Genomic DNA, 12,581 nt, shown 5'->3' with positions numbered 1-12,581 from the left:
TCTTGTACGTGTTCTTATAAATCATATGTAAAGTTCCTAAGAGGAATGTGTGTCTTGAAAAACATTTGATTGAAAAAATTGGATTTATAAAACAGGTAACATGTAACAGTCATTAAATATTTTTTTCAAGATAAGTGATTCTATCAGTGAAGCATGCAGTAAATGTTGTCAATTATATGAAAGTGTCTCATTAGATGATAGATAAACTTATTTCTAGAGAGGTAAAAATATATGATAGTAGAAAATGCTCTTAGATGTATAGCTTAACTTTTAGGGTGCCCTGTGGTGTGGAGTCAGGCTTTGGACTCTATAATCCTTGTGGGTGCCTTCCAACTCAAGCTATTTTGTGATTCTGAAAGTATTTCTGTATCTGACCTTTAGGATTTCCTAGTATAAATCCACCTTCTGCCTTGGTTGCTGCTGTGCAGTGCACAAGATAAGAGTGGAAAGATGTTAAAACTGTTCTACCTTTGCAATGTATTTACATTGCTAAAAGAAAAAGTAAACTTTTTTACAGACTGCAAAAAATGTATACTAATTTTTTAGCAAGTCTGAGAGATCTGATAGGATGGTCCCTTGGCTGAACTAGGGATTATTTTGGAAATTATATATATATACACTGCATGGTTCTGGGTCTTTCAGGAGGAATGTACTGGTCAAATAGGTTGTTGGGGTTTTTTTTCTGATGCAACAGCTCCAGTTCATTCAAATCTATCAACAGTCTGTTATTTGTGTATTTGTGAACAAGAATAAACCAGGAAGACGGATTCTGAGATTTCTAGAAGATGAGGAAATACTTTCCTTCATAAGTTATTCTTCTCTTCTTCCCTCATAAATCAGACTTTGTTGGAAAACTTTTCTGAAAAGGATAATTTCAGGGCTTTGAATCTCATCATTAAGACTTTAACATCAGTGAGAGAGAGGATTAGTTATTTGCTTTAAAACAGAAAAAAAAAATCTGAGAAATGTTTCCATTTCATTCCTGTCTCTAAAGTACCATCTAGAAGCAGCTTCATCTATGAAATATTTTTTAAAACACCGTTTTTTCTATAACCTGCAAATTTCAAAGTGAAAATGAGTAAATTTTTAGCTGATCTCCATTCTCATTTTTTGAGATTGCCAAAATGACATCGAACATAACATAGATTGTAAATAACTATGAATGTTATCATTAAATTATGTCATTGTATTTTATATATAACATTAAAATATCATTAGTTAAGCAGTTAAGAAATTCTAGAATTATTACTGCATATGCATGCCCAGTTGTTCTCCATGTTTATTTTCCTTATGATGGTTTTCAATTTTGCAGTTTTTACATAACCCCATCTCTTAAATTTGCAGGGTAGATGGAGCCTCCTAAAAGAAATTTATTAATGGGGTAGAAACAAAATAGGGACTAATGCATTGAGGTGCTCTGCTTCAACATTTAATCATTTAATTATTTTAATACTATTCAAAAACTAGCATTATGAATTCCACTCCTGGAGCTGAATGACTAGGTTAGTCTGTGAGATTAAGGCACCTGGAACAGGGATCCTGAGAAGCAGCAGTCTGAGTATTGAGATGCTAAATTAATTAATAAAAAGCAATGGAGAGAACCATTTAGCTGAAAACATGCTTCCTACACAGTTTTGTACGCTTACCTCAGGACTTCATTGTAACTGGAAGTCAGAACTTGAAACCCTGACATTCAGTGTTCAGATCACTTTTCTTTCAAAATCATTCAGTACAGTATGGCTCATTGAAGTGCCTGAGTGCCTACGGTATTGGAAACTTGAGTTCTTTTTATCCCAAGAAGTTTGAACCTGTATTTCTAGCATCCTAGGTGTTCCAAACAAGTTAATCAGGTCCTTTTAAATACTCAGGTTCATAGATAGCTAGTTTCTGTAACTTAGCTTGGGAGGGAAATGAGGCACCTAGGAACCAACTGAGGAAAGACTAGGGATGCTGATAGGAAGCTTTTCTCTAGTCATCCTATACCTCTATAACTGCTTTGGTGGGTTTGGCACAGTATAATGGATCTTTTGCGTAATGTAAGCACCAAAACCCTTTCTCAGTGGCATTTGCTCTCTTGGCCAAATCTTCTGTAAAATCAATATTGTGTGTACATGTACATCATGTTTTCCAAACTTGCATAGAAAAGAAATTATTAATTTTTAAATGGACTTTTCTATTCTATAGTTGGTAAACCCCAAACCAGTAGAGATGTTTAGGTACCTCATTGGGTATGAGCACTAGCTTTGTATGACCACTGGTATCTTTTACTTCACAAGGAATCTGAAACATAACATGTTATACATACACATATAACACACGAAAAACTCCTGCAAGTAAGCCAGTCAAAATGATCAAAAATAGCAAGTAGTGTGAGACGTGAGGGGCCTGGGTTTTCAGGGTAGGTATTATTTTTCTTCATTTATCTTCAGAAGAGTGTTTGCATTCACCTCTTGGAATTGTGAACAGTCAGCACTGCTTTTACAGAAAATGTCAAATATACATATAGCAGCTTTTCAGTGTAATAGCATCCTGACAGAGTCCTTTGGCAGAAAATTCACTTGTCAGGTTTTCTTGAAATTTTACTTGTTGCAGTATTGTTCTTTCATTGGTGTCATGAAAGATTTCTTAGGCTCGTGCTTTCTCAGTGCTTTCCTGAAGTGAAATGGCTTGACACAGCTGTTCTAAGCCTTGAGAGGTATAAGTGACCACTTTAACTCCTTGTAAGTGTTCCCTTTCATAGAATACCAAGTATGTGGGCAGGCAAGGTTTAGATTTCATGCAGGAGGAGATGATAGGATAATGCAGGCAACGGGCAATGCAATAATTGTATCACACAAAAAATATGCAAATCCAGAAAATGGAAAGATAGCACACTCTATAAACATTTTTTTTTCCCTATAATATTCTCACAGCTTGAATCGAATTAAATCATTAGGATTTCCAGGTTTATCTCCCTCTAGCTATGGACCACTAGAAAACGAATATTTCTTGAATGCTTTTTGAGGTCTGCAGAAGTAGTTCTAGTTATGAATTTCTATACGAAAATGTGACATTCATTTTCATTACAGAGGAGGCTAGAAAGGGAAATAATATATGTAAATATTTTAATGGGTATGATAAGCATCTTTAATGCATCAAAAGATGAAAACTTGTGATGTAACAAAATAAATGTAAATGAACTAAATTTGCACGAACTAAGTAAAAGTGTCTATGTGTTTAAATGAAGAATCCTTTATTCTTTAGTTTCTAACACTTCTGAAGGTTGCCTCAACTGAGATTTTGTCTTCCCATTGGGTTTTGTTTTACAAGGACAGTAAAATTTTATATAATGCAGGATCAAGTCTATTTTCAACCTCTGGAGCGTAACTGGGTAGAATTTTTTTTATCTTAATTTTTAGAAGTTTCAACTTTTCTTGCACCCTCCGTATTTACCAGTTTAAGCTAACCCACTACGGGAACAGGATTCTTAAAATCGATCTTTACAAGGTTTTCCCCCTCTTTAACTCAGTAGTTTTAGAAGCACATTTAGCTGTACAGGTGCGACTTCCAAGTTAGACAAGTAAGCCTGACACCTAGAATTTCTTCTTACTGTTCTTTTCCCATCTGAAAATTTCGAAGGTAGTTCCTAAATCTGGCCTGATACAGAAAACTGAGCATATGCCTTTTTCTTGTTTGGTGAAGTTCAAGCAGAGGTTAACAATATAATTTCGCCAAACATGAAGGTAATAAATAACTAGCAAAGCATTATTTATTTTCTATTTCTTCTTTTCTATTAGAAAGACACTAGTTTGTGTGCCTTTAGTTTGAAATATTCCCTAAAGGGATTTTTCCATACACTTGGTTCTTTGTTCTTCTATTTAGTTTCTTTATCTCAAATCATAACTTTAATGGAAATCTGCACCACCCTCAGAACATTTAGTGAAAGATAGGATTTAATTCAATCACAAAAAGACTTTCGGGACTCACTAAGCTTTTTATTCTACAATTTAAAATATTTGTACAACTATGAACTATGCAATATTATGGTATGATAATTTTATTAGAATTAGAAAAAAAAAGAAATATTTACTATGAAAATGTATTCTTATTCGATAATGAACTGTATGCATTCTTTGGTAAGTTTTCTATGTGTTAATTCTTTCGTAACTGCCAGAGGGTATTGTAACCACTTACCTAGGTTAACAGATTTTGCTACAGGAAACATTTTCCATTTCAAATAACTAAAGAAAAGAAAAAAACTTAATTGTGTAAGATTGCATACCTAATTCAGCTTCTCTTAGTTCTTCATGACACTTTTTTCCAACATATGGTTTAAAATCACTTAGCTGCTGAGTTCTGTGGAAGTGAACTTTCACAAGAGAGTGCGTACAAGGTTGTGAAAATACTTGATATGCTTGTTTTCCTTTATGTTTATGTCTGTTTTGAAATCTTGTACCTTAAAAGCCATGAATTTTCAACCAGGTCAGGCATCTCAGTGTTTGGATGGAGAAGTAATAGTGAAGAAGATGCCTATATAGTACATACATAAAGTCCCAGCGGCGGTTCAGATGGTGCCAGTTACTCTTATTCATCACTACATTGAAGTTCAACAAAGAAGTTGGGGGAGTGGATGGGACTCCCATATGCCTTAGAATTAATCTGTCCTCTTAGATCAGATGATATTTCCTTCTTTCTGAAAGATGAGAAGCAGGGGTTCCACTGAGGTGAGGTGTTAATCACTGTGATTATGATAGCTGAGAAGTGTTGTCTGTGTTTGCTATGAAAAGGCTTAAATCCTCATCACTCGTGGCACTTCATATGAAAATAATCATATTCAGGCTAGTATTATGGAAAAGTTCCAGTATGGGGCAGACCCACTACCAAATCTGCATTTTCATGGATACTTTTTCATTTTCTAAACTGAGTTAGGTACCCTTACAGAGTACAAGATGACACAGAGTGCATCCTGTGTCATAGCACATTCCAGAAACAGTAGTGTTGTTCAGAAAAATCTTGTTCCTTTTTAAATATTGTAGAATTATATAAAACTTAGGATTAAATTTATTGAACTTATGCAGCTATTTCCTCTGAATTTCATCCCCAAACTATATAATTTTCATTTGCAATTGAACACAGGCAAATTTTGACTTGATGGAAGCATTCATGATGCTATGACCCCAATCTGTAAAAACACCAGGCTCAATATTGATTGTATTTTAGCCTAAGCTGTCATTATTGAAAAAAATAATATCAGCAAAAAAACCCCAAACAAACAAACAAACAAGCAAAAAAACCTGTTTCTGATTAAATGTAACAGTCTGGGTTTACGCCTGTATTTCAGAATTTTCATCAAGAAGTCAAGAAAACAGATGATTCAGAAAGCGTGTTAAGCCTCGACAGTCTTGAGGCTGGAGAACAAAGTGGAAATTACACAACACCGAGTGAATCATCTTCGACTACACAGTGTGACTGTACCCTCTACAATCCAGAAAAATCACAGACTAGGAATAATGGTTTGCTTTATACAGCTCAAAGTACTTCTTCTAAAAATATGCATCTAAATAATTGTCTGAGAAACATAGATTCGCAATACTACCACAACTTACCTACTCATGATCTTTTAGCTAAACATATCTGCTGAACATTTAAACACTTCAGAAGAGGAATCATCTGCTTCTGACAAATCTGGAAAACATTCTTCAGAGTTCTCTACCTCTGGTAAGCAAGAAGTCTCTGTAAGCAATGTGTTTAATTTTCTACAAAGTATAAAACAAGAAAGCAACAAGCCGTCTTCTGGAACTGCTTCCACATTACCCACTGGTCATCCTGTTTTGAATCCCAGCAAAACTTGGGCCAACCCTGATTCTATTCCAGGAGAAAGAGTTCAGGATCTGATGCAAGATCAGAGTTTTAAAATGACCCCACAAAACAGAAATGTATCTGTGCAAACCTCTAGTCAACCTATTGCAACATCTATATTCTCATTTCCTAATCAGGGATGTTCCACTGGCATTCCCAGCACAACTGATACATTACCAAAAGTCAAAAACATCAGTATGGAGTTTTTAAAAAATACCTCAGGAAAAATTACTGAAACAGAAGAAGAAAATGTTAAAGATATTGATTACATTATTCCAGGATCATCTTTATTTCAGGACATACCAAATGCCTCAGTTCTATGCCATGTTAAGCAACAGCATAACAAAGAGGAAGAAAAGGGAAATATGGTTGAAACTGTATCACTGCTGTCTGATACAGAGTTCAATTCTCGCACTCCTGCACAGCACAAAACCCTGAAAAACAATATTCTAGAAAGAAAAAGAGCAAAGTTTCTTGGAAGTATCTTAAAGAAGGATTCTAAATATGAACCCAATCATTTCAAAGCTGTGGTTACGAACCAGGGGATCAGTTTTGGAACACAACCCATGTCTTCTATCAGAGACAGTTTAGAACTGGCAAAAATCAAAAAGAAAACTGCAGAAAATGAAAAATACAACAGAAAGATTAAATGGTGTGATCAAATTAAACAGATAATAATAGAAAATAACGAAAAATGCTATGAAAAAACCACCAGTGAAATATTTTCTGCACAGCTGCAATGTGTTCAAACTATAAATAATGCTCCTAAGACTAATTTAAGTATTGTTGCTCAACCTTCAAACCCCATGTTCATAAAATATCAACAGGAAAACTCTCATATATCAAAACCAAATGTTAATACTGAAGAATCAAATAAAGAATGCACATCTCTGAATATATTTATGCCTACTGAATCCGTTTCTGCTAAAAAAGCTTGGATGGTATCAAATGATGAAGAAAGTAAACCCCCAGTATATAGTAATAATTCTAAGATTAATGAAGGTAATCAACTGAAAAATAGGTCAAAAATAGCTAGAACGATATCTCTAAGAGCACAGCCAAGATTTATGCCCAAGAAGAGAACAGGCACTATAATCCGACCACAGCTGGCCACAGAAACCAGCAAAACTCGAAACGCTCCAGGGAAATTTCTAGCACCTCACCCACCATCCACACCTCTGCCAGGAAGCAGAAGTGGTGAAAACACAGCCAGCCCTCGGTGTCAGCCACTCCTGCCTTCAAGTCTTCCAGCAACCGCTACAAGCCGGAATGATTTAAATGAAAGGCATGTTGTGTTAGCAGATCAGGTTTTAAATAGAAACGGTACAGAATACAGTCAGAGTATTACTTGTCACTCTGACTTGGCCGCTGAGATTTCTACACCTGGCTGCAGCACGGCCAACCACAGACCTTGGGAAAAAAATACTTGTTCTGTAAATACTGTTCAGACAAGCGCCTGTCAGGATCATTCAATAACCTGCACTGGAAGAAGACCTGTTAACACAGAAAATGGATTACATCTCCATCATATCCCAGCAGCTGGAAAAACAAGTACCTCCTGGCAAGGAGCACATAGTGCCCAAGCTCCAAGAGGCTCTGCTACTGGTAAGAGTCATGTTTCTGGGTCTGGGGAGGGGGTATGTTCAGACAAAAGCCTATTTCAAAGACTACACAAGTTTGTTTTCAGTTAAAGCATTCAGCCTTTCATCCATTCACACAATACAGCCAGTTTTAACAAGTTTTCACCATTTGTCGTTGTCATTTCTATTCTAGTGGTTCTTAGAGGCCTCTCAAACATTGATACCCATTTTTAATAGCTTTATACAATATTAAATGAAAAGGAAGTATTTTCCCTGAGATTATATTCCTGACTAATGAGCAGGTGTGACAGGTGCTCTAAGTAATTATATGGAAGGAAGTGACTAAGTTTATATGAGCATGTTTTACAAGGTAACTGAGAGTCATAGCTTCTTGTCCAACAGTCACTGACAAGTGAGAGTGAGAGAAATGCATATCTGCCACGTTTTTCAAATGCTGACATTGTAAATGCCTAAAATTATTATGTTTGAGTCCTAATAATACAATTAATGCTAAAAAAAAATAAAATTTAAGTTAAAAATAGGGATCTTCTACCAGACAAATTTTGCTCTGCTACAAAGTGTGTCTGATTTATAAAGAATTTTAAGGAAATTGAGGACCAATCTTGCCTTTTATTAAAAGTTAGTCTTGGGAACAATATGATGCAGAGATTGCTCAGTAAGACAGAGGAAAGAAGCATAAGAAATATGGGAAGAATAAACTTTAATCTCCTGGGTTTTACATTTCTACATGGGTTTCATGCTTTTTGATTTGCCTTGTTTCTCCTCTGCAGCCTAACTGTATTCTGTGCCTTGGGCACTGATGGCATCCCCGTGCTTGTAATTTGAATGTTGTACGCTGGTTTGCTTCCTTCTGAGGGCTGCAGCTGGAGGCGGAGCTCCTGAGGCTGTAGACCCTGTGTCAGGTACAAGGAGCATTCTAAACCACTTCACATAGTGGGATCACCACAAGGATTGGCCATGCAGCTCAAGATACTTTCTAGCAAAATGAATAATTCCCACAACTTAAAAAAAAATCAACCAAAACCCAACAAAAAAACCCCACCACCAAGCCTAAATTTCTAGTTTTGTCTACAGCAATACATAGTTTTAACTATGGAGTGATTCAAAACAGCTCTGTTGTTAAGAACAGAGGCAAGTAAATATTCTTGGCCTAAAGCAGGGGTGGGAAATGAGAAATGTTATCTGCTTGTCCATTCCAGTTCAAAGTCAAACAGATGAGCTTAAGATATGTGAGACTTCAGTTAACGTATTTGATTTTACATTGGAAATGAATGGAGTCTTGCATTACCATGCCTTGCCTCCAGCAGAGGTACTTGCCTCTTGATGTCCTTATTTGCACATCAGATCAATGAATCAGGAAACGTACGGAGTCAAAGTTGTGGGCACTACGAATACTGTCTTCGCTGAAACTTAAAACGCTACATCCCGAGTGTCGCACAGCTCCAGCTCTTTTAGAGGAAGGGCTGCATAACCTCTTTTTAAGATTTGGGTGGGTAGCCCTCACTCACTATCTGCTTAGATTTTGTTTTGAAAGTCTTCTTTATTTTAAATATGATAGATACCTCTTAATGACTCGCGATTATTTGTCCCATTGTCTGAAAATGTACATAGATCACCATAGTTGCCCTGAAGCGCTTGCTATGAGAGCCTGAATACTGCATTGTTCTTGAGTAAAATACCTGCTGTGGCACTATTACAGAGTTAAGTGAGGTCTATGAGGACCCTGTAGAAAATGTGACATGTTGCAATGTTTGGACAAATATACAGAAAGAAAAAGTCAGAACAGGGTGAATAAATAAAATTGTTGTCCATGAGAATCTTCTTTAATTGGGCTTTAAGTCGTGTATCTTCTGGCTGACACATATTATACTGTAGTTGGATATTAGAATTATTTTTAATATCCTTTGGTATTCAGTCAGTAAAATGCTTTAAAAATATATTTAACATTTAGCCTGTGACAAATATTAGACTAATTCATTTGTTTATAGTTTAACAAGGATAGACTGCTCAGTATCTCGTGCACTTAAAGATATTATTGCTTATTATGTTTCTGTCTTACATTTCTCAAAGGAGTCTTTTCCTTGACATAGATCCATCATGTCTTGCAAACCACTTAATTTAAGTGTTGACACATATCAATAGAGCAACTTTTGTTTTTATTTTTCAGAAAAACATGTGATTATTAATATAAGAATCATAGAATCAGCTAGGTTGGAAAAGACCTCTAAGATCAAGTCCAACCTTTACCCCAGGATTGCCAAGGGCACCATAAACCATGTCACTATGGGCCTCATCTACACGGTTTTTGAACACTTCCAGGGACAGTGATTTCACCGCTGCCCTGGGCAGCCTATTCCAGTGCCTGAGCACTATGAAGAAATTTTTCCTGATATCTAATCTAAACCTCCCTTGGCACAGCTTGAGGCTGTTTTCTCTTGTCCTATCACTTGTTACTTGGGAAAAGAGACTGGCCACTCTCTCTCTCCAACATTTATCAGGTAGTTGTAGCAAGTGACAAGGTGTCTCCTGAGCTTCCTTTTCTCCAGGCTGAACAACCCCAGTTCCCTCAGCTGCTCCTCATCAGACTTGTGCTCCAGACCCTTCACCAGCTTTGTTGCCCTTTTCTGGACCTGCTCCAGTGACTCAATCTCTCTCATGTAGTGAAAGGCAGAAGTTTCTTCTTTGCTTCTTTTAAAATTTTCCCTATATTCAATATAACATGATCACATTTCTTTCCAGGTGCTATTCAGCACCAAGTGTCACATCACGATAGTTCGCATATAACTGTCAACCTTTTAAAGCTAATTGTCCCATGTTCCCCTTGATGTCAGCAGCCATATGACTAGTTTCAAATCTGCTTCCAGGATGAAGCAATTGTTTTCTTTTTCTGTAAATAGTAATAATTCTGCTTTATTAAATAACACCATAATAACTAAAGAAATAAAATTCTGTTAAACTTACTAAAAGACTTCTTGGTATAACTATGAACTGTACATTAAACTGAGCATGTAAATATTTATTATGTAAATAAATAGATAATTTATCTTCCCAAGTATAAATCATGTAACTGCATTTATAAATCAACTAGCTGAACTGAGTTTGCAAATGAGAGTGTAATATCTTCTTGGATGCGTGGATTCCTGACTTGCACATGAAAATGCTGATTTGTATCTCAATTCATATGCATGAAATTTTAATCAAGAAATTAATTTTAATTTTGAAACTTGATGCTTTAATTTTGAAAAAGTGTATTATTACACCAGACAAAACTGAGATAAACGTGAGGTATAGCGTCTAGGATAGGCCTCTATAGCCAAGGGAAAATGCAACACAGCAGTCCTGTCATGAAAACTAGTATAGAGATGGATAAATTAGTAAGATTAACTGTTGAATCCCAAGATGTAGAAACTAAGGTTTTAAACCATGGCTTTGCATTCAAATTACACCTGTGCCACATCTTGGGCACATCTTGAGGACTGTGTCCAGTTCTGGGCTCCTCAGTACGGGAGAGGTACGGACAGATCAGAGACTCCAATGAAGGGCTACAAAGATCATGAAGGGACTGGAGCATGTTTTCTAGGAGGACAGGCTGAGAAAGCTGGGACTGCTTAGATTGGGAAGGGAAGGCTCAGGGGAACCTTATCAATGTCCATAAATACCCGAAAAGAAGGTGCAAAGAGAACACAGCCTGGCTTTTTTCAGTGGTTCCTGAATACACCAGAGGCAAATGGCACAAACTGAAACACAGGAGGTTCCCTCTGAGCATCAGGAAGCACTTCTTATACTATAATCATGACCAAGCACTGGAAAAGGGTTGACAAGAGAGGTTATGGAGTATCCATCCTTGGAGATGCTCAAAAGCTGGTGCTGGGCAACCAGCTCTAGGTGGCCCTGCTTGAGCAGGAGGGGTGGACCAGACAACCTCCAGAGGTCCCTTCAAACCTCAATCATTTGGTGATTCTGTGAATCAAATAAACTGTGAACTAGTACATTTTTTCTGCACAGTGTAGTCTTAACAGATGTTGAATATAGGACCTTGGCAACAGGCATTTTCTGTGTTGGACTTTAGACTTTATGACTATTCTCTAAATGCAACTTTATAAAACGTTAGGGTTTGGGACATTATTCAATATTTGTTATATCATAGTTCACTGTTCATTTTTCCTCTTACTTGGTAAGACCACCTTGTATTTTTGCACAGACCGTCTTCATTATCTGGGATTCAACACTGGGCTTCACTTAACCTGCTTATAAATGTCCACATATAATTCGAATCTGCTACATGTAGTCCTATGCTAAGTGAAATTAAATATGCCTTAGGAGTGCCTGTTTCTCTCTTCTCACTATAAGAAAATACATTTAGTGACATCAAAGGTAAACATATTCAAGCTAAACATCTAAGTTTGGACAGAGACATTTACTCATCACTATTAGTTTTGCTACTTCTATCTTCATCAAGTGTTTACATATTTTTGGTTTACTTTTGTATGCATGTCATTTAAGGTGTTGCTCCTGCTACAAGACAAATGCAGGTTTTTGACAACCATGAAAATGAACATAGAGTTTTTTCAGAACACAGAAGACAAAGTATAGCCTCTAAAAGACAGAAGCCTGCTCAGGATGTACAGGTAAATATTAAATCTGATAAAAAATAAAAAGCTTATTTACCTTTAAAATGGAAAGAATTTCAGAAATATCAAAGATTTGTTCAGTGTCACACAATTTTGAATCAATGTGCTTAGTCAGCTTGCTGTCACCGCTAATGGAAGGAGTCAAATCAACTAGAATACATAACTGTATTAGTATACACTAATATTTTTACACTTGAAAATATTTAGTAATACGAAATAATAAATAAAAAATATTCAGAAAGCAGTATAGTTACATTCAATTATACTTAAAATATTATTATAATATTTTTTATAGAATTTGCTCTATACTGTCCAGCTGAGTTCTTTTCAGTCTGCATTTGATCCACTACAAAATAGGAATAACACCTACAAGTCTGATGAAGGTATAGTAACACATCTCACTTCAGTTCTTTGCATACTTAAAGTAGTGACTTAATATATCCACTGTGTAACATCACTTGTGTCTTTTGGTATATCATAGAATCAAAGATTGGTTTGGGTTGGAAGAGAC

The 12,581-nt window shown here is 36.1% G+C and overlaps 1 protein-coding gene across 1 annotated transcript in view; it reads left to right on the top strand.

Annotated features, from left to right (window-relative positions):
• Positions 1-12,453, top strand: part of KIAA1377 (KIAA1377 ortholog) — a gene marked incomplete at both ends in the record, with an annotated part of 24,941 nt that extends 12,488 nt beyond the window's left edge. The window contains 7 exon segments of the mRNA XM_010015783.1: positions 5,321-5,610; positions 5,612-7,443; positions 10,179-10,217; positions 10,220-10,240; positions 10,243-10,335; positions 11,943-12,067; positions 12,366-12,453. Of these exon segments, the coding sequence (XP_010014085.1) occupies positions 5,321-5,610; positions 5,612-7,443; positions 10,179-10,217; positions 10,220-10,240; positions 10,243-10,335; positions 11,943-12,067; positions 12,366-12,453 (2,488 nt within the window).
• Positions 12,454-12,581: the final 128 nt, after the last annotated feature.

The sequence above is a fragment of the Nestor notabilis genome, unplaced genomic scaffold (assembly GCF_000696875.1).
Source record: "Nestor notabilis isolate BGI_N333 unplaced genomic scaffold, ASM69687v1 scaffold13340, whole genome shotgun sequence".
In the NCBI taxonomy this organism is placed as follows: domain Eukaryota; kingdom Metazoa; phylum Chordata; class Aves; order Psittaciformes; family Psittacidae; genus Nestor; species Nestor notabilis.
This window is presented reverse-complemented; position numbering and strand designations above follow the sequence as displayed.